At 50.3% G+C, this 21,999-nt stretch overlaps 1 protein-coding gene and 1 pseudogene across 9 annotated transcripts in view; both read right to left on the bottom strand.

Annotated features, from left to right (window-relative positions):
- The window catches only part of Atp2b2 (ATPase plasma membrane Ca2+ transporting 2), a 241,002-nt gene that overhangs the window by 38,070 nt on the left and 180,933 nt on the right, over positions 1 to 21,999 (bottom strand). For 5 of the 9 annotated variants that reach the window (XM_010619264.2, XM_010619211.2, XM_033768006.1 and 2 more), the window contains exons 7-12: positions 20,259 to 20,291; positions 19,165 to 19,224; positions 14,224 to 14,265; positions 13,296 to 13,454; positions 10,827 to 11,041; positions 3,571 to 3,813 (exon numbers count right to left, since the gene is read on the bottom strand). In XM_010619264.2, the coding sequence (XP_010617566.1) occupies positions 3,571 to 3,813; positions 10,827 to 11,041; positions 13,296 to 13,454; positions 14,224 to 14,265; positions 19,165 to 19,224; positions 20,259 to 20,291 (752 nt within the window). The remainder of the gene's footprint in view (positions 1 to 3,570; positions 3,814 to 10,826; positions 11,042 to 13,295; positions 13,455 to 14,223; positions 14,266 to 19,164; positions 19,225 to 20,258; positions 20,292 to 21,999) is intronic. The other 4 variants (XM_010619217.2, XM_033768008.1, XM_010619235.2 and 1 more) reach the window with 2 other exon arrangements.
- LOC104858995 lies at positions 4,584 to 8,016 on the bottom strand (annotated as a pseudogene).

The following is a 21,999-nucleotide window of genomic DNA, read 5'->3' as shown; positions in this document are numbered from 1 at the left end:
TTTTTTTTTAATTGTTTTTTTTTTTTTTTTTTTTTTTTTTTGTACTGGGGATCAAACTTGGGCCCTTGTGCGAGATGAAACCACTGAGCTAAATTCCTGGGCCCTGTTGGTCAGTTTTTTAAAAGAACAAAGGACAGCAAAAAAAAAAAAGAGGAGCTTTCTGGATCAAGGCATGCAGCCTGGGTGGTGAGGAAAACTCAGCCAGCTGATGCTACCAACAGCACTGTGGCTGACCACAGACTGCATCTGGGGACAACACCTATATCTCGTCTCTATAAGAAAAGGTATCAGTCCTTTCTGGAGACACCTATCAACTCATACTCACTCATGTCCTCACCCGCTTATCCATTCATCTGTTCACCTATATACTAACATATCCACTCATCCCATCCATCCATCCATCCACCCCCTTCTATCCATGTATCTATTCCTCTATCTACTCTCTCATCAATTATATATTTGTATGTTTATTTACCAATTAATTCACTTACCTCATCCATCCACCCTGTATTTCCTAGATCCCCATGCCAGGAGCCCAGAGAAGACTCTGCTATGTCTCTTCCTGTCAAAAGGCCCACAGCTTGCCTACAGCAAGAAGACACTGAGGAACTGGTACCCTTGTGGAGGGGAACAGCATGCAGGAGTCCAGCCCTGACTATGGCCTCATTTTCCTAGGCCAGGCTCATTTTCTAATCTGAGCTGCCAGTCTGAGAAACTGAAGGAAGTATGTGTCCTTTTGCCCATTTCCTCTTGCATGGTTTCAGGATGTTCTGCAGTCTAGCTCTCCCAGCCTGGTCTGGAGGGGGCTGGACTTCTGCCTCAGACTGAGCTGCCCCAGCCTCTTCTCAGTGTTCACCTCGGCCTAGAAAAGATGCCCCTTCAGAGTTCCTTTGCCTCATCTGGTTGTCATTGTGACATTGGCCTTGTTCCCAAGACCGCCATAGGCTAAAGATGCTTATTTTGATGGCCAGGAAACAGGTCTGGACAATCCTAACTCAAAAGCTGGCTTTGGGTTAGCCACAGACTGACTTTGCCACAGTTGGGTGTGTGGATTTGGGTGAAATCTTTTCCCTCTTTAGCTCAGCTCTCTCTACTGTCTATTTTATTTTTTTTAGCATTTGCATTGCTACAGATGGAATCTTCTTTTAATGGTAATTTTATTGCTGAGTAACAAGAGTTGGACTGCATATGACTTATGTGCCAAGCATTGTGCTAAGCACTTTCCACTTACTAAATCATTTAATCTTTACAATAAGACTATTATTTCCCCCAGGATTTTGTGACCAAGGAATTTGAGAGCTTAGGTTACTTGTTTGCAGCTAATGAGAGGCTGCATCCAGACAGTCTTACCCCAGCAGAGGAGCTTCAATCCCTATCTACTCACACAAAAAGAACCCAACAGCCAGGGTACAGCCAACATTCCACAAAGACAGGAGAGGGATCCTCCCTTAGATGCTAGTGTTTGAGGTGTAACAGGACTCTGGTGCCCAAGAGGTAAGCAACCTTGGCTTGGATTACAAACCAAAGCACCTAGGCTCCAAGTGCCTGGTCTCTCTTGGCCCTCACCGCCTGTACCCTGCCCTAGATGCACTGGCTGAATACTGGGCCATGGCCTCAGTCCCCCAAGGCCGAGGTGAGGTTGGAGCCTCACTGCCACATTCTGAAGCTCTTCGAATAATACCTTCCAGTCCCCAAGGCCCCAAGAGTTCCCTTTGGCTGTAACTGAGCAGCATATACCTCAGTCTCAGCCCACCCCAAAGGTCTGCACCCAGGTGGCTGCCCCATGGCCCAAAGCCTCTTCTGGGATTTGCGTCACTCTCTTTCTGCTACATCTGTGGGACAAAATCACCAACAGGCTCTCAGTTATTTTTGGAAGGCCTGAAGAACAGAATCAAGCATGCCAATCTCCCTTGATTCCCAAGTCGAGGGAGAGAAGACCAAAATGTCATAATTTCTGGCATTGCCCCCAAGGTCTCTTACCCTCTGTCTGTACATGTTCTCTGACCTATTTTCTCCCTTTGTCACTTCTGCCTCCTTGAGCCTGTAGCTCCAGGGTGATTCGGGTAGATGCTCAGCTCAGGGTTCAGGAGCTGCCTGCTCCCTCCTTCCTCCCTCACCAGTTCTTAGTCCCTGGCTGCTGACTCACGCACTCCTCCCGGATTCAGTAAAGCTGCTGGTGGCTTCTGAAGTTTGTCCTGATTGTGAAGGCTGCAGCTGGCTCAGGGGCAAAAGGGGGGATGAGGGCCTGGCCACATTTGGAAGGTAAACAAAGAGCCCAGCTGGTCACCCAGAGATGCACATGAGGTAGAAATGCCCTACATCTGGATGCCCACAGGCACCTGGAAGGGCAGATTCTGGCGTTCTCTTCTGTCATCTGAATGTTGTTAATTATAAAGAGGCAACCTGTTCTTCTAAAGCAGAGAATTCAGCACTATGAACCTGGGCAGCTTTGCTGGGACAGTGAGTTTGGTTTCACTTATCTAAACCAGTACTGTTACTACTACTCACAACAGCAGCAGCATCGGTAGCAGTCTGTAAAAGTGGCTACAGTCAGTCCCCTCTCTGAATCTATATCCTTTGTATCACCCCTCCCAACAGAAGTGGCCTCTTCCATTGATTCTGGGCTGGCCTCCTGCCTGTATGGGCTAATAAGATGTGTCAATTCAGAGTCCTGGCTTCCAGACAGCCTGCACACTCTGGTTCTCCCTCAGAATTCTGTTCCCAAGGCTAGCCTGTGGGAGGAGGCAAGACCATGCAGAATAGAGATGAGCCAGCCTAGCTGACACCAGGCTAGATAGGTCCATCAAGCTGATGTGCAAAGGAGCCCAGATATCAGGAAAACCACCTTGCTGAGCCCAGCCTTGATGCCAACCAGGGCTTTTGTGCCAAATGTAGCTGGCAGTTGGTATCCACAAGGGACTAGGTCTATGACTGTCAGCAGATACTCATTAGGTAAGCTTAATCCCTTAAAGAAAATAGCACAGTATTTGCATAAAGCCTATAGAGTCCTTTCATAGACTTTAAATCTTTCAATTATTCATAATACCTCATTCAGTATAAATACTCTGTAAATAGTTGTATTGTTTAGTGCATAACAACTAGAAAAAGTCTGCACATGGTCAATACAGATACAACCATTGTAAGCTTACCTAGAATTTTTTCCTGAATATTTTAGATCCACGATTGGTTCAGCGCATACAGAACCTGTGGATATGCAGGGCCATCTGGACACAGTTTTATTTTGAACCACTAAGTTTTAGAATAGTTTTTTTGTGTAGAACAAGCTAACAATTTAACACATAAAAGGTTGTTGTATGTGTATGTGGGTCAATCTCAGGATTTAAAAATAGTAACTTATAAAAATCATCAGTAATAAATAATATTTAACAATAATCTCATTTCTTTGGTTATGCAAACATGATAGCAATTTTAAGTCAAAGAGAAATGAATTGCTTATCATCTGACCATCCCAGGGTGTACTGGCAGGGATTGAACATTCCAATGCAGGAGCCCTGCACCACCCCCACGGTTGGCTCCCTGCCAGGACAAGATGTAGCTGGACCCACTCACCAGGATCTTGGTGGTATAGGCGCTGTTGATTGCGATGGCATTGACCAGCAGCTCCATGGTCTTGGCATTGATGGAGCTGGGGTCAGGGACCTCCTTGTAGTGGACGTCACCCACGTAGGCCTGCACAACGGTCATGCGGTTGGTGGTGAGCGTGCCCGTCTTGTCCGAGCAGATGGCCGTGGCGTTGCCCATGGTCTCACAGGCGTCCAGGTGGCGGACCAGGTTGTTGTCCTTCATCATTTTCTGGGAGAGGGGGAAGGGGAGAGGGCGGCCGTGAGGAGCTGAGTGCGAAGTGGGGGTGCTGTGCACTGGGAGGCACAAAGTGAGCAGGCCCTGCAGCCCTCACACCTTGGCTGCTTTCCCAAGAGCGGCCCCTTTCCTTCCCTGTTACTATCTGCACCATTTAAAAGACTGACTAATTGAATTTGTTAATTTGAGTTACAGAAGTCACCTGCATTTTTTGTGGAAAAAATAATGGAAAGGATGAAAAACTAAGGCTGCATCTTCCCTAGTTACTCCAGTGTTTCACTCTTCACCCAACATAAATGACTAGTCCTTGTTTGGTTATGGTTCTTTTTTTTTAACTATATAATTTTTTTAAATTTTTCTGTTGCCTGGTTTTCATTGTTACTTTAATTTCACCAAAAATAAATTTAGGCTATTTATGTGGTTAAAGGAAAACAAGTGGAAAAAATTAAAGTATCAGTGTCATCATTTCTTGGTGACAGAACTTCAAGTTTTTAGACTTTTTTAAATCTACAGATTCTATTTTTCTACAATGAGCACATATTAGAACATGCATAATAAAACCCCCAAATTTCTTACACAAAAAGGAAAAAGAAAATGATCCATAAACTAACACTTAGAATGGACACATCTTGTATATCAAATTCTCTCTTTTATTCAACTCGAGTTCTTGCGCTTGTGAGGCAGGCAGCGGCACCACGGAGCCAAATCCCTGGCCCTCAAACGCTCTTTTTATTTGTTTGTTTGTTTGTTTTTGGTACCCGGGAATGAACTCAGGTCCTTGTGCTTGCGAGGCAGGTGGCGGCACCACTGAGCCAAATCACTGGCCCTCAAATTCTCTCTTTAAATGTACGACCAAATGGAATCCTGCTGTGGTATCATCAGTATTTTCTTCTGTATAACTCTTCCTCTCTGGCCTAGCTCCACAGTCCTAGCTTCTATCAGGTCCTCAAGCAAGTGACGCAAACAAAGCAGTCTTTCTCCTCTCTCTGCATTTCCAGCGTCTTCCCAAGCTGTTAATTAAAACTTTTATATTAGTATGTGTTTGCAGTACTTCCACTGTGGGAAGTTAGAGTGCGTATATATATATATACCACATCTCAACTCTTTTTACGTCCCTTCCCTTTTCCCTCCCTCCCTCTTCTCAGTTTCTTTCCCATTTTGCCCTGTGATCTATCACCTATCTTTTAATAAAGCCATTCTCAAAGAACCGTGTTCCTCATGCAGGCTCTCCCCAGAAACGTGCCGACCCCATCTGGCAAGTGGGGACCTGGAAATGTATGGAAGGCAGGACCAGATGGATCCTGGTCCATGCCTAGGGGTTTGATTTCCTTAACTCTTTCTCCTGTACCAACCACTTACAGCACAGGTAAGAGGGAATCATAACTAGATTTTTTTCTTTTTTTTTAAGCTTTGGACAAGATAAAACCTTTCTTTATAAATGTTCTATCCTGAAAGTGAACACAGAAAAGGATTTGAACAAAAATGTTTAAAATCACAGGAAACAAAACCAAATTCTGCTAAAATCAAGAGAAAATCAAAACCAATCAACAGCCACAAGAGGGTTAAGACAAACTGACTGAGATAGAACAGCCGCATCAACTTTCCTTTGAGCCCTCTATCTCCCTCGTTTTGGTTTCACAAGTTAATACCTAGCTCAAGCATATCCACGATACTTGTGGCCTTATTTCTACCCACTCCATGAAATAGTGGAGCCACTCATTTAATAAATATAATATCAAAGAGGTTGCCTCCATCCACAAAATACATTAAGAAAACTGTTGCTCAGAGGGGCTGGAAATGCTCTTAAGAATAGAGTCGTATACCAAGTCCAAACCAAGGCACATTTTCTCGTAAAGTCTTACTTCAACTCAAGCCAAACTGTTTCTTTCGGGGATTTTTAGTGAGAAATTTGCAACTGCAGTTTTAGTTCATAGACCAAACCAAAGGCTATTTTTTTTTCTTTCAGTTCAGTACCCATTCTCATTCATCAGAAAATATAAGAAGTACATAAGTTGTTGATAGGTAGCATTAGGAATATAACAATCAGGAAGAAAACCAGCTACCAATTATTGTACCTGAGACCATTGCTAATAAGAAACTTTAGTAAGTAGCCTTGTGATCTTGGCTATAAATGCTATGCTTGGTGACTTTTGAAATCTCTGGACATTCAAGTTGGTCAGTTTTTCCATTTTGTAAGAGGAAGATTGGGCGATCAATATCTTTTTTCTGGAAGCTTTATGGAATAAAGTTGGCTGGTGTGAAGTGAGTTATTATGAGGCAGAGTGCCCACAGGTAAAGCTTGAACGCTGCACACTTTCTCCTCTTTCCAGGTGTTTTGTGTTTCTTGATTCTCTTTGACCAACAGAGACCTTAGAGTTGCCATGGTGGGTCTGGGCCTGCGGGACTTTTCTCAGGTCCCTTTCCAGTATGGCTACCGCAGACTTTTCCAAGTTTGGCTGTTGCTGGGGCTCCTGTGTTGTCTTCAGGGAGGGCCTGAGAATTTCACTTCTGGCCAGTTTCAGAAGAAGGTCTCTCCCTTGGATCAGGGCAGATCATATTCTTGAGCAAATTACGAAAATCTGGGTCCCCAAGGAATGTCTGTAAAACTATGGATATGATGCCACAACCACAACACAGGCGGTTAAAGTCTTTGCTCCTGCAGTCACTGCAATTGTTAGTTCTAGGGCAAATATGTTGGCTTTGGGAAGGTGTCAATAATCCTTTTGCAAAATCTCATTAGCTAGAAAGCAAGCATCTCCTTCTTCCACTTGAGATTTGCTTACTGACATCATACGGCCCAGGTCACCAATTTTATACATTACGCTGGCAGGGAGAAATGGACCAGTTCCATTTCCAACCTCTCCTGGGACTCCAGGAGAATCACTTGGAGAATCACACACGTTATGACAAATGAAAACAGCACTAGGCTTGATATCCAGCTGTGCCAGGCCAGAGCTGTGGAAGTACTGAAGCCCTGAGGAAATTTGCAGAAGGGTGTCTAAGAGACTTGTCTTGGAAATGACCACCAGACTTTATGTTTTCAGATACAGCAGCTCACAAGCTCCCATTACTGCAGTACTTGTTCCGCATGATCACTGTTTATCTTCTGCCCATGAGGAATAGCAGCGTACCACATAGGGGTGATGCCCTCCAACTGCACGAGCATAAACTTCACACAGACACAAGTTCTCGTTTGATGATACTACCAAAGGTTTCATAGAGTGCTTTACTGCATAAACACACCTATCCAGCCTCTTAATGCACTCGTAGACTATACCAAATTCCCAACTCCAATATTTTCCAGCTCCAAGAATTCTTTTTCATAGCGGAAATCCATGTTAGCTTCTTGTAGAGCACTTTTTTTGGTAGGCACCCCTTGCTGTAATTTGCCTTTCTCTGCACCGGCTTCCTCAGGGTCTCCTAGGGTTTTCTTCTGGCCCTTTGACTGAAGGAATAATTTCTTCTAGGCCTCGGGGGTAGAAGGGTAACACTGACTAGAGACAGTGAGGAGGACTCATCCATGAGGTGAGCTGGTATGGACGAAATCACCTGCTGCTGACCTTCCTGTTGAAGAAATCACCAGCTGGCCCAACAAATTTTGGGAGTGGAGGGGCTGTCATCCTGCCGCAGGCTGCTCCTATGGGCGGCTGGAGCTGGTGTCACAGGACACCTGGGAGGGTCTGACCCTGGAGTCTGCAGAATGCAATTCGAACGTTCCCTGTCTTCCTCCTGAGATGTTCCAAGTTTGGTTATGTTCTTGAGAGGAGTCCTGGGACCCTCTGCATCCGAGCTCAGGGCTTTGGGTTGGAGTCTTCACATCCTGAACCTCACTCTTCTCAGGCTCGGGCTCAAGCTCTTCACATCCTGAACTTCATCCTTCTTGGGGCTTTGGCTCAGTGCCTCACTGCTCTCTTGTGTTGTCTTCTGCCCTTCGTTCTCAGACTCTTCACAAAAGGAAAAGTTTAATTTCTGATTTGGCTCTTTGTTTAGACCTTTGTCATCCATCTCAGTGAAGGTGACTATAATGTAGCAAAGGATCTCTCAGAAGGGAACAATGAATGTAAAGATAGAAGGAGAAAAGAACTGAAAGCAGCAAGTTCCACAACTTCAGCTTGCCTTCCTCTCTATCAGGTAACAGAGACCAGAATGATTTTAACAGAAGCTTATGTGACTAAAACGTGAGTACTAGTAAGATTATGTTAGTGTCTTTTCCCTTGAACTCTGTGATAATAGCGATAATAAATGTATGTTGAATGGATGATCAACAGAAATCTGAACTTGCAACATTCTTTAGAATCTGCAAAACCCTTTTGCATTTATTTTCTTGTCTGACGTTATAAGAATCCTATGATACTCTGGGAAGCTGAGGCAGGAGGATCTGAAGTTTCGGCTCAGTCTGGGTAACTTAGTCTTCACATGTAACTCAGTGTGAAGTCCCTGGGTTCAATGCCCAGTACTACAAAAAACAAAACAAAACAAAAAAATCCTGTGAGACCTGAAAAGGATCCTTATAGTCCATTTTGGCAATGGGAGAAATCTAGGCCAAGCGGGTTGACCAGGACCACACACCTGGGGAGGCTGAAGGCTGGAATTCAAATCCAGTCCTCCTGGCCCTTGGTGCCTTAATTATTCCAGGCAACCTCAGCCACCTTCTCTCTCTCAAGATGGTTTGCCTGTTGGCCTTAAGACCTCTCAGTTGGGACTGTCCTATCAGGTGGATATGTGCAGCTACTGGGCACTCGAAGTGTGGGTAGTCCAAAGTGTAGGCATAAAACATACACTTGCCTGGGAAGACACTCCACAAAAAGTCAAACAAAAGAAACCTTTCTGTAATTTTTATATATATTATGTGTTGGACTGAGAATAATTCAGACATGTGAATTGTGAAGGAAAAAATATGGAATGTTTACATTTTAAAACATTATAGCACAAGATGCATTGCCACGGATCCCCCTCAAAATAGTCCCCCTCGCTCTGAACGCACTCACCCCAGTGTTGCTGCCACTTTCTGAAGCCGCTCTGGAACTGCTGTTTTGTGAGTGTCTTTAGTTGCGCTGCGGTGGCTGCCTCCATGTCCTGAACTGACCCCAAATGTTTAACTTTCATGGGTCTTTTGACTCAGGGAAGAGTCAGGAGTCCCAGGACCAGATCCAGCGAATAAAGTGGACCACGTTTTCACGGGCCTGACTTTCTGCTGGACGGCCCTTGGCGGCAGCACTCACGACGCTGGTTATCCAGTCTCGTAAAGACACCCACGAGAGAGGACGTCCAGAACTGCTTCAGAGAGCGGCAAGCACTATACGGGGTAAATGTGTTTGCAGAGAGAGGGAGGATTCTGAGGAGGATCCATGGCAATGTGTCTTTTACTGTAATAATTTTTAAAAGAATTTAAACATTCACCATGTATTTCAATCACACTTTGTACTGGTTAAGAAAATTGTAATGTTAAAGTTAACCTTACCTGTTTCTTTTATCTTTAAAAAGATGTAGCTACTGGGAAACTTAAAATGACAAACATGGTCTCCATTCTATCCCTTCGGGGCAGCCCGGAGCAGTCATCCCTGTGCTCTTGGGACACTTTAGTGGCAGCCCTGGTTCCAGCCTGCCTCTCCTGGGCTGCAGCTCTGTCACTGATCAAGTGAATGCATGAGTAACATGACCTACGCTGACCAAGGTGCCAGGTGCCAAAGACACAAACTGTGGGGGCCTAAGATGCTGGGCCCACAGTCCCCCAAGCCCACTCCACACAACTCTCAAGGGAGCCCCAGCTCCGTGGGGTGGCTGTGGAGAGACCCTACTGATGGCCACAGAAGTGTTGTCTTTGCCAGGCCCTGGACCCCATGAGGGGGAGAGTGTTGTGCCCCATCGGGGCTTTGGTTTGTGGGATGGAGTTTCTCCGAGAACGCTAAAACAGGGAGATGATAAGGGCCGTATCCTTTACACAGAGCTGCCACTTGCTGGCACCAGCCTGGAGATCTCTTTTCTGTATGAAATTACATAGGCGCCCAGCCCAAATTCCGGCTTGGAAACTGATGCTCACTGAGTCCGCCCACATCTCTGCCAATTTCTCTGAGCAAAGGCCCTCTCTGTAAACACAGTTGAACCGCACCTTGTGGGACATCTTGGCATCAGGACCCTGCGGAGCAGGAGCCCAGCCCTCTAAGCTGGGGAAGCCTCATGGTGAGGGGAAGGAGACAGTGGGCTGCGGGAACCCAGAGTGACCCACAGAGTCAGACCACAGTGCGGGGCTCCTGGGACACAGGCAGAGGTGGGGCTCTGTGGAGCCTTGGTGCACAGGAGCCTCCCAGGCCTGAGCTTCACCAAGTACTCATGGGCCTGGCAGCCCTCCATTTATCTGCTTTTAAAACCTCTTAGCCAGGCCAGGTGACACACACCTGTAATATCAGCACTCAGGAGGCTGTGCAGGAAGGTCACAGAGAGTTTGAGGCCAGCCTATGCTATGTGGTGAGTTCAAGGTTGGCCTGCACTACATGGTGAGACCTTGCCTCATAACACCCCAAAACCAAGGTGCCTATAACTGTGACTGCCAGGCCTCCATCTAGATGCAGTGGGATGGGTGGGTTTGGCTCACATGGAGATATCTACATTTCAGTTTTTCTGCAGTGCTAGGGATTGAGCCCAGGGCATTGCGCGTGTCAGCAAGTACAGACCACCAGGCCATATCCATGTCCTGTCTTATTTTTTAAAGTTGAGTTGACTACCAATAAATATCTCGAGAGCTCATACAAGTCCAAATTTCTGGCTTCTTTTGAGAACACCGTGCAGAAGTGTCCGCCCTGAGACTGCACCCCATGAGCAAGGCCTGGCCAGCTGTGAAGTGGGGGGCCCTGTGGACAGGGTGTGGCTCTCGCTGGCCCGGGATTCTGACAGTGTCTGAGTTTTGGGATCTGCACAGTCCTCTCTCTGAGCCCCTGGGGCACTTGAGTGCTTCTTCTGAGCTCACTTCCCCATGCCCACCCCCACCACCCCTCCACCCCGCAGCTCACCTTCACCGAGTAGGCCAGGGAGATGGTGACAGCCAGGGGGAGGCCCTCGGGCACGGCGACCACCAGCACCGTCACGCCAATGATGAAGAACTTGACGAAGTACTGCACATACACAGGCGTGCACTCGGGCAGCCACGGCTTCTTGTTCACCACAAAGGTGTCCACGGTGAAGTAGAGCACCAGGATGATCACTGTGATGGCTGACATCACCAGGCCTGCGACACGGGGACAGCAGTGGGTGGGGAGTGGGACGGGAACTGAAACTCGGCTGCAGAGTGCTGGGATCGGCCAGACCTGGGCCCACCTCCCCGCTTCGCTACTTCCTCACTTTGTGACTGGAGCTTCAGCGAGCCTTGGTCTCCTCTTCTGTACAATGGGGATACAAATCCCCTCTATGTGTTTTGCAAGGCTGAGCTGTAGGAACGCATGCAAAACGACTAGCACAGTGTCCCAGAAATGTGTGTTGTACAACAGCAGAACAGAAAGCACCATCGGAGTGAAACTGACTCTCCCTGTTTACTCACTCATCTGACGTCTATCGTGTGCTAGGTACTTGGTAGTTCCTGGTCTCCGAACTAGGGACACAGCAGTAACAAAGCCAGACAGAGTTCCTGTTCTCGGGGACCTGATACCCTAGAGGGGTAGGCAGTCAGGAAACAGACAAACAGAGCAACAAGATCATCTCAGATATGGAGAAGGGCTGTGAAGCTAAACACTGATGTGATGTGGCAAAAGGTGACAGAGAGTGGCACGGAGAGACTGCACTAGCCAGGGGGCCGCAGATACCTTGGAGGAGGTGACATGTGAGTGCACACTGAAACAAAGAGGGGAGCAGACACCTGGTGACCCGGGGGATAGCTTTCCAGGCAGGGGAAACAAGAGGTGGCCATTTTTTGGATGAAGAAGCTGAGACTCGGACAGGAAGTGTCTTGCTGTCAGGCCTGGGGGGTGCTATAGCAGCAGGGACACAGTTGGTGACCTGCCCAGATTCCCCAGGGTTGTGACCTGAGACTTCAGTGCATCCATCTCCCACAAAGGCTGGGAGACAGCTTATACCTGCAGCCTCTGCCAGAGGAGGATGGCATGTGGGCAACTGGAGTCCCCTTGTCAGGAAGAAGCCAGGAGGATGCCCACCCCCACCTGATGTTCAGTGTCCCAAGGCCCGTCTACATGCTGCAAGGTAGACAGGTCCTGCCTCACCGTGCATGGTCCAGGGGTCCCAGGGACAAGCCTAGAGCTGTCTCTGGAAATGTCTGCAGAGTCAAGCACCTTCCCTAGCTGGGACCTCCCTGGAGGAATCCTCCACACACCCTGTGCCTCCTCAATTTTCCTTTCAGGGCACTCAGCCCAAGGGAGAGGCAGGGGTGAGTTGTGAACCTGATGTGCTCGACTGTGCACTTCTTTCTTGGCAGGGTGAGGTGTGGGAGCCAGGCCCATTAAGGGCACAGGGTTGTCGTCACTTAGCCCTCTCCCCACCTCTGCCATTTTCTTGCAGAGCCCTATGACAGCAATGGCAGCAGATGAAGGAAATCCCGGGACCTCACCCCCACCCCCACCTCCAGCTGCAGAGCCTTGGAGCCTGCTCTACCCCTGGCTGACAGTGGCAGGGGCGGGAAGCCAAGCTCCCAGAAGCCTGGTGCTGTCACTAGGCCCCAAGTTTAAATATAGACGGCCAGGCCTATAATTTGCCTCCCTTCTCCATGTTGTGTTGTCTATAATTAGAGCCAGGGAGACAGTCACAGCGAAGGGAGCAACCAGGTGGGGAAGCCTTGGCATTTACCACATCTGTAGCCAGGGGGGGAGGGTCAGGTCTACGGTCTGGGCCCCACCTGACACGGGATTGGCACTGTCTGCAGCTAGTGCCTCAGCTAGAAGGCCTGGCTTGTTCCATGTTGCTCAGATGGTGGGCTCCCTGGGTCCCGGCACTGCTCTCAACCCCCCTTTCAACCTTTATTTCTGCCCTGCAGCCAGGGTGATCACTGTAAGCCCCAGTCTATCAACCTGCTCAGACCTCTTCCCTGCTCAAATCCACCCTTTGCTCCTCTGTCCCGATGATAAAGTCCATGGTACCTCGAACTCTAAGCCTTGCAAGATCTGCTCCCTTCCCAGCTACCGCAAATGCCAAGTGCCAAGCACTCGGTGTAAGCAATCTCCGTTATCCCCCAGCAGATATCCTCTGTTATCTGTCCCTTCTGAAGCAGGGACAAGTGTCATCCCTGTTTTACAGGTGAGGAGACAAAGGCTCAGAGCTAGGAAAAGTTACCTGGCCAAGTTCTCACACCCACGGTGGACCACAGAGCAGGCAGCTGCCCCAGAGCCTCAGCTTTTGACTCCAGTCTTCTGCCCTCGTAAGTACTGAGCCCACTCTGTAGGGGACCCAGCTCTATCCCTGCAGCGGAGCAGGGGACCATCTGATCTGAGCCCCTTGCAGATCAGGTGCCTGAGGGCCTGGCCCTGCTGCACACTCACCTGCCTTTCCGATCTGCACAGCCAGCTTGGTGAGCTTGCCCTGCAGGACGGACTTCTCCTTCTTGTGCATGTTGGCCTTCTTCTTGTCATCGGCATCGCCACCTTCAGCGCTCTTGAGAGGCTGCATCTCCATGGCAGCTGCCCCATCTTGCTGTTTGGCTGCAGGGGCACAATGTGCAGGCACGCGTGCGCGCACACACACACACCCACACACACACACACACACACACACACACACACACAGACACAGACACAGACACAGACATGTGCCGGTCACCCTGCAGCCAGCCACATGGCCCCCACCTTGCCTGCCCAGGGAAGTGCTGGCCGCCTGCCTGTGCTGCTCGTGGCTGGCACAGAAGTCAGGGATGGGACTGCGTTTCCCAGCTGGAGTCTTAGGTCACCATGGCCCTTGTTGTGCCGGAGCTGGAATCTAGAATTTCCAGCAGCACTGGGCTGCAGTCCCCTGAACAAGACCCCTGCCCAGATGGTTCCTTGTCTTTCTGCTCACCAGACACGATCAAGAATTTGGGATTTCCCAGCATGTCATTAAAGACAAGCTCTCGGGAGCAAGTGGATAGGAGGGACAAAAATGAGGCTTAAAAAGGAGAAGAGAGTGTGCCCATGAGCAGATGCTGAATCCCTGTGCCCAACTACTGTGGCCTCTCCAGTGTGAGACTGACTGGAGGGCTTGTGGCTCCTGGACAGAGATGCGAGGGAGACACCAGCCTATCAGTGTCCCCTCTTCCCACCAGCAACACATCTTCATTTGGCTTGGAACCCCAAAACCACAGTGGCACCTCCAAAGAACCCCCCGGGGATGTGGATGCATCCAGCTGGGCCCAGCGAGCTCCTGCCCCTGGCGTGGTGCTCAGCTCTGGTGGGGAGGGGCCGTGGGGACAATGGAGTCATCAGTTCAGACGGTTACCTTTGCTCTGGCTGGCGTCCACATTGCCATCCTGCATTTTACCTACACGACAGAGAATTTTAACAACCAACAGAGAACAGACAACACAGGTCGGTCAGCACGAAGACGCAACAGGCCACGGACATTCACGTCACAGACAAGGAAGGGCTGAGCTGACTGGGGGGAGGAGCAAGGGGAGCCTGGCCACCCCAGTAGCCACAGGGGCCATCGGTCCTGGGGGGCTTCTAAGGGAGGGTTTCTGTGGGAATAAGCTCGGTCCTGAGCATTTTACAGGTAACAGAACTGTGTCCAAGGGAAAACCCTCTGCTGATGGGGAGGAGAGGGAGAACCTCAGGCCTCTCTAACCAGCCCTTCACGATGGATTTGGCTCATGTGTTTGTGGGTGGAGAGGAGCGAAGAGAAACTTGTTCAGCTGCTTCTTTTTTGTTTTCCTATCAAAGAAAATATGCACATACTTTGGAGAGAGAGAGACAGAGAGAGAGAGAGAGACTAGAATGAAGGAGTACGGTGGAGGGGTACTGAGGACAGTGTCTTTGTTTTTGGGTCTAGGAGGGATGGCTCTACTTCCTCTGTGTCTGTCTTTTTTTTAATTTTTGAAACAGGGTCTCACTAACTATGTAAGTGAGACTGGTCTGGAACTCACTATGTAGCCCAGGTTGGTCTCGAATTCACAGCGCTCCTCCTGCCTCAGCCTCCTGAGTGCTGGGATCACAGGCGTGCGCCACCACACCCGGCTACCTCTGTGTCTCTCTGAAGGTGTAAAGCTGTGGCATGGATGGTCCCCTTCCCCGATGGCCCTGAGAGTAACCGGCAGGGAGAAGTCCTCAGTGGTGGTCTGAGAGGCCCCAAGGATGTCGGGGGCCTAATGGAAGTGTCCTGTCCCGAGGAGAAGCTACTGCTGCCTGGAGAAGCGGGGGTCTTCATTCTGCAGCTAAGTTGTTTTAGGGGCTCCTTCAGGAACCCCATCCCATCCCAGGGCCCATGTTGCCTAGTGCAGAGTCAAGGTTGAATCTGGAGCTCTCAACCTGTAATGAGGGCTGCCTGGGAGGCCCCTGACCTGTGTCTCTCAAGACCCACAGCTTCCTGTCCACAGGGCCTCTGGGCCTTGTCACCTCCAGAGGTCTGAGAAGGTCAGCCACCTGGACTTCTCCTGCCAGACCCAGCAGCTGCTGAGTCCCGAAAGCCTCCATGGTCTCATCTAATGCCTGCCTCAGCCTCTCCACAAAAGACATCCCTGCCTTGCACCCACTGACAGATGAGAACTGAGGCTCTGAGAGGGAAGTGTCCTGCCTCTGTCTGGGGGGTGGGCACAGGACGGGCCCCAAAGTGTATGCGTATTTTCGCTGTGCTCTCTTTTCTCCAGAAGGCCCTCAGCCCAGAGAAGGGTACGCAGGGGAGGGCTGCCTGCCTAGTTCCCAGGGTCTTGATACCAATTAGCTGAATGCTTCTCCACTCCTGGTTTTAGTTTCCACTTTTGTACAACAGGGTGAGATGTTTGTGCCGAGTGCCCAAAGGTTCCCCCTCTAATCTCCAGTCTCATGGTTCACCCTCTGGCTGTTTATAAGGGTTGTTAGCCGATGTTTTCTCATAAATCCCTGCGACGTGGGGCAGGAGGACTGTCAACACTGCTGCTTTACAGAGGAGGACACCAAGGCCAAGGGACGATCAGCAGCAGCCCGCACTCATGGAACCTCTTCCCGAGACTCCGAATTGACTCCGGAGTGAGCAGTGCTGCCCTGGACCCTCCAGTCCTCCTTGGCCCAGTGTCTGCTGATGCTGCCCCTGTTGCCTCTCCTAGCCAGGGCTCAGCAGCCTGCCCGTGTTTAAAGAGAAAGATCTCTGCTGCTGTGTTGTAAAAGTCTGCCGGGTTTAAAATGATAAGGAGAAAACTTTTTAGAGCAAACAGAAATTTATTTCTTAAAATAATTTTACTAACTAGGCTAAGGGGTATCAGAGGACTTGGCTTCAATAGTCTCTTTGAGAAGGCTCAAAGGGGCCTTTATTTGCATTGCATATTATCCCATGTGCTAGCTGGTGTGTGCACCCATCAGACCTAGCTAGCAATTTCCTCTTTTATTGCCATAGTGATCATGTGGCCAGAAAAATAATCACCAATGCATATGTCGGAGGAAGGGAGCTATGTTTTGGGAGTGCTTCAGCACAGATGGCCTGGTTTCTCAGAAGAAAGGCTTATTTAGGGCTCTTCTTGGCCAAACTAGTGCCTGCCTCACCCTGCACCATGGTGAGCCCAGGAGGCTGGGCTGTATTTCAGGGGAACAAGGGACATGGGACAAGACAGGGGGCTGGGCTGGGGTCTCAGAGGCTCTTCTCTGTTTCAAGATGCTGAGTTCTGAATGGCCTTTTCTTTCTTGTTATCATGAAGGGCAAGGGTGTGGAGAGCAAAGGTTTTGTGGGATTCCTGTAAGGTCACCTGATCAACAAGCTTTGGAAAGATGGATGCTAAGCTAGGAGACCTGGGAAATGTCACTCCTTTTCCTCCTCTGAAATGGGTGATGCTTACAAGATGTTCCTGTAAAGTCTTATGCAGATGTTGGGAGCTCAGTGATGTACATTAGCCATGAGTAAAGCTGGAACTGCAAGTGATATACTGAATAGTGACAGCTGAATGCACACAAAAGAAAGCATAATAGCAATCACAATGCCTCCAAGGTGACTGGAACAGATCCACCTTTCAGAGGGGATGCTTGGGGGAGCAGGATGGGTGATACCGCCATCTAATTTTGTTTCCCTGTATCTAAATCATTGAGACTGGCTCAGAAGAAGGAGGGGATGTTGCACCCAACTTCCTCTTACTCGCCAAGGTTCAGTTTCATGCCTCTGAACCTTCAATGTGTTCTGTCCTGGAGCCTGAACGGTTTGTAAAATTCCGATACTCATTTGATTGGTCTGGGGCAGGTCCTGGGGTTTTGCATTTCTGACAAGCTCCCAGGTGACGCTCGGGCTTTGGCTCCTCTGATCACATTTTCAGTAGCTATGGCTCACAGCACTGTTTCCCAAAGTGTACAACAGGGCACACCAATTCCACAGGGAACTCGCAGGAGAGGTCGTAGCATCAAATCAGCCCAGGGGCCCTAGATGACCAACCAGCCCCCACTGCACACCACACACCAGTGTTCTAGCTCTGAGGACTTCTTGTTAGGAAGAACCAACTCAGTCCAGTGTTCTCTAACAGCCTTGACCACAGGCCCTTCCCAGGGAGAGACCTCTTCATGTCCCTGCAACACTCACAAGATATACCACGATGGGGAATTCTGCACCAGGAGGAGGAGCACACCCTTTGGAGCTGGCCATGTCTGGGATCTGTATGCAAATCGCAGCCCCGCTGCTTTCTAGCTCTGGGACCCCAGCTAGTGGCTTGATCCCCTTGAGCCTCAGTCTCTTCGTCTTTAAAGCAGCGACAGCACAACCTGTGTTATGGGTCTTCCCAAGGGTTAAATGAATGAAGAGCACGAAACCCTTGCAACAGTGTCTGACAGACAACACATGGTCAAGAAAGAAAAATTCCTCATCTTTCCTGCAGTTTGGCTTGTAATACTGGGACTTTTGATCTGTGGTTTGGGAGTAAAACTCCCTTTTTTGGGACCTGGCCAGCCAGGTTGGGATCCTTATGCTTCACCTGCCACCTCCCGGTTCCTCCTCTCCCAGCCATAGCTTTGTCCACGTCACTCTTCCTGTCATCACCGCTCAGTCACCCTCCCTGATGCATGACACCTCCCACATCCCAAGCTGTCCTCTTTCCTCCTTCTGGATCTGAAATAGTCCTACCCAGAATTAGCACAGGGCTTGCAGAAGTGCCTTGCCCAACCCAGACATCTTCAAGGTGCTTCCAACCCTTGTCATGTGAAGGTAGGTGGGTCGGACAGAGGCCTGGAGCAGGGGATGGGAAGATGGGATAGGACAAGGGTCCCCACACTTTGCAGGAGTGGAGATGGGTGCATGATGTAAGGGGTGAGAATCCTCTAGTCTTGTGCCTAGAAGGCAGTTATGCTGGGAAACAAAGACCTCTGGCCCTTCTCTTGGCTTCTTTGGGGTAGTGTGTCCATGACCAGGCGCTAACGTCTCTGGATAGCTCCCGAGCAGCCTGGGTAACTATCATGTCATCTAACTTGGCAACATGGGTGGTACCTGAGTCAATGGAAGCCTCAGCTGTTGCCCTGAGGATGGGGAAGTATAGAGATCAGAAATCAGAGGCTGGAGGCAAGAGAACGGAATTCCTGTTTGCCTGTGCATAGCAGAAGGACAGGATGCAGACGCTCAGGGACACAGGCAACCCCAGCCTGACCCCACACACCACCCTGAGGAGGGAGCAGTAAGAATGTGGAGACCTATAAACACTTCAGCACAGGAAACAGCAGAGACACCAGCAAACTCTGGAGCCCAAGCAACCCTGGGCCTATGTGCTCTGTGAAAGAGAAGAGGAACTAATGTCTCCCAGTGGCTCAGCCATACTATGGGGCAGGGCCAAAGAGTGGAATCACCTGGGTCCCCTGCCTCCTGCCTCTGGGAGATTTTAGTGGAGGTTGGGAGCCTTCACCAGGAATTCAGATGCTGGCTTCAGCTCAGGCCCCAACCCCAGGACGTCTTCCCAAAGCCAGAGCAGGAGTTTGCTTAGGAGAGGGCCACATGTGTGAGATGCACGGGGGCCAAATCTGAAGCCAAAGCCATATCTCACTTTGGGGTTCCCTAGGGGTCTAGGGCCCAATGAGAGCCAGCACATTTTGGTAGCTGCAAGAAGCCTGGTGAGTCCCAGGCTGTGGCTCCACCCTTAAGCGCCTGCCCCACGTGAGAGAGTGGCTACCTGGGGGGGCCATGCACATCCAAGGTCTGTGCGGTCTGGAAGAGGTAGAAAAAGCCCAGAGTTGGGGTGGAGGAGAATGACCCCATCACCCACACCCGAGAGAGTTTGACACGGAGACATACCATTGACTAGGCTGGCATTTGCACTATCTACAGCATTTGAGGCTGCTGCACCGTCTGCCGCTGGAGGGTGGGAGGGATGGAAAACGCAGCATGTCACAATGAGAAGAGCAACAACCACAAAGACACGAACCCACCAGCAGGGACCACGCCACACCAGTCCCAAAACCAAATCTCTGCTACAAACCGAGACACTCAAATGTGTGAGATGTTCCCATGGAGATGACAGAGGGGTCAGGGTGGGGGGACTCGGACATGGAGGTCTTAGAAATAAAGCATGGAGGGGGAGCAGGTGGTTGGGGGGGATGGCGCCCTTCTGTGCAGGGTCTGTGCCCCGCTGGCCCAGCTGGTCAGGTGGGTCCTCATCAGAGTGAGTGCCAAGAGAGTGTCTGGCTGCCCTTGGGGCCAGGGTTAATGCAAAGTGTCCAGTGAGAGGGACGGGGGGCCCCAAGCCCTCAGAGGGGTGTGCGCTATGACCACCATCATGCTGTCAGGGCGTCTGGGGAGCAGCGGCCACTGGAGGTCAGAAATATCTTCAGTGTGGGGTGCTGCCCACTGTCACTGCTGCTTCCCATCATCAGCAACCAGAGAGCACCCTGGTGGCCCTCAAATAGGACGATCCACTATCAAGTGTGTGTGTCGCATTTTGCACCCAAGAAAAGGTGCCAGTGCCATTTTCTCCATTTAGGACAAGAGTATGGAGGCAGACGAGTTCAGCCTTATTCCTCTTCCACGGCTGGGGACTAGGAAAGAGACCCCATGGATAAGGGTGCTATGGCCGGGGCATACGCTGTGTGGTTTATGGTGGGGAGCTGGGATGGGCTTCAGGGCGGGAGCTCAGGCCAGAGAGCGTATGCAGGTGGTGCCGGGGACATCTGGCATTAGCCGCTGTGGTGAAATCCTGAAGGGGTTGGAGGGCAGAGCGGGTGCTGGCTTGTCCTGCTGGGCTGGCACACACAAGGCACAGAGGGGCCCCTGGGAGCGCAGGTTGGGGGCCTCCTCCAGCTGTGTGCTGGTCATCTAGGGGGCGGGCCTCGTGGGAAAGGCTGCAGCTATTTCTAAAAGCCCCATCTACCCTGAGGGATGTCTTACTGTACCTGGTAGCTGAAGGCCATCCCCCTTCTTCACACCTGTGTGATGATTTTTGAGACATGTTAATGAAGGAGAAGCACATACAGCCTCATTTGCCTGCAAGCACACACGCGCGCGCGCACACGCACACACACACACACACACACACACAGCTACATCGAGTCACCCTGAAATGGGAACATGCAGTTGGTGGGTTCTAAGCTACATTATCCCTGGTTCAGACAATGGGACAGGAAGGAAGATGGAGCCTAGACCCACTGAGCTGCACACGCTGGCCTGTGATACTGGGCCACCTCCCAGGATTCCTCTCCCACTGTCCCTGCTGTATACCCCCTTTAGCACAATGCTGAGCCTTCTGACGTCATGTTGGTGGTATGCATTCGTCATTCAGTGGGGACCCTTGACCCACACTTCTGGGGAAGCTGTGGATGGTCTTTTTTAATGACATTTTCAAAGATACAGGTCTGGCCTTTGAGGGTTTCTGTCTGCCCTGAGATGGACCCCAGAAAGGCCACAGAAACATGTCTAGGCTTTCATATCCTGCCTGACCTCTCAAATCTTCCCAGCTGCTTCCTGTGGGCCTGGCCAAAGACCATCACAGTGTATAGACTTTGTCCTGACGTCCTCCTCCTGATCAGACTCTCCTCCAGCACCCCTCGCTCTCCTCAGCTTGATTTCCCAGACAGCTCAGCTCACTCCTGTCGTGGGTGGAGTTATAGCTATAATCTAAGGGGACCCACTAGAACAGGGATGGTGAACCTTTTAGAGACCGAGTGCCCAAACTGCAACCCAGAACCCCCTTATTTATCACAAAGCACCAACACTATAATTAAACCTGAATTCTGAAGTTTCAGTTCAGCAAAAACAACTGATACAACCTGTGACATCATTGCAGAGAGGGCTCTGCGTGACTGCGGTGGCACACGTGCCACAAGCTCACTGCCACTGCAATAGGAAACGGGTTTGCTCTCAGGAATAGGCAGCCTCCTTCCTTGAGCTGGGCTTTGTACCCAAGCGGCCTCTGGGACTGGAGGTAGCAGAGCTACCCCTGAGCCTCAGAGAGAGGCCATCTGTCCTCTGCCAGGCCACAGAGGTGCTGGGGATGGGATCTCTCTAAGGAGCCTGCATCAGGGGACTGCGTGAACGGACCTGCTCCCTGAGACTGAGGGTGGGTGTCAGGTGAGGAGAGGGCTGTTGTGGTGCCTGGAGCCTAAACCTGGGTTTGGGTTGGAGCATTTTTCCTCTGTCCTGTGAGGTAGGACTTCGAGCAGCCCCATGTGCACAGAAGGAGGTCTGTTTTCCGGGGTGGAGGAGGAACCAGAACCCAGGCAAAGTGGCAGTTCCTGGGGACTGTGAGAAGGGACTTCAAGCAATGTGTGTGAACCCAGGCTTTCAACCATCCTCCCAGAGTCTCCGCACATGGCTAGGATGTGTAAGTGCTGGGTGGATTTCCAGCTGTGCCGAGCAGGGACAGCGATGCTGAAAGGGATTTCTATTCCACAGCGGTGTGATGTGAGACTGGGTCCTGCAGGCTGCTCTACCCTGAGGCTGAAGACTCCACAGCTTGTACAGCAACCTGGACCTGCCCAGAGGGGAAGGAGGGGCCTCTGAGACACAACTGGACAGGACAGAGACCCAGACGAGACCCTGAGATAAAACAGATAATGCCCACCTGGCCCTAGCAGTTCCTTGAGGATGGAGGAGGGGATCTTGGCACAGGGTGTGGACAAAGAAGTCATTCAGTAA

This window comes from Fukomys damarensis, unplaced genomic scaffold (genome assembly GCF_012274545.1).
Source record: "Fukomys damarensis isolate Sample0158 unplaced genomic scaffold, DMR_v1.0_HiC HiC_scaffold_24, whole genome shotgun sequence".
Taxonomy (NCBI): domain Eukaryota; kingdom Metazoa; phylum Chordata; class Mammalia; order Rodentia; family Bathyergidae; genus Fukomys; species Fukomys damarensis.
Note: the sequence above shows the minus strand (reverse complement) of the source record. Positions and strands in the feature narration are given on the sequence as shown.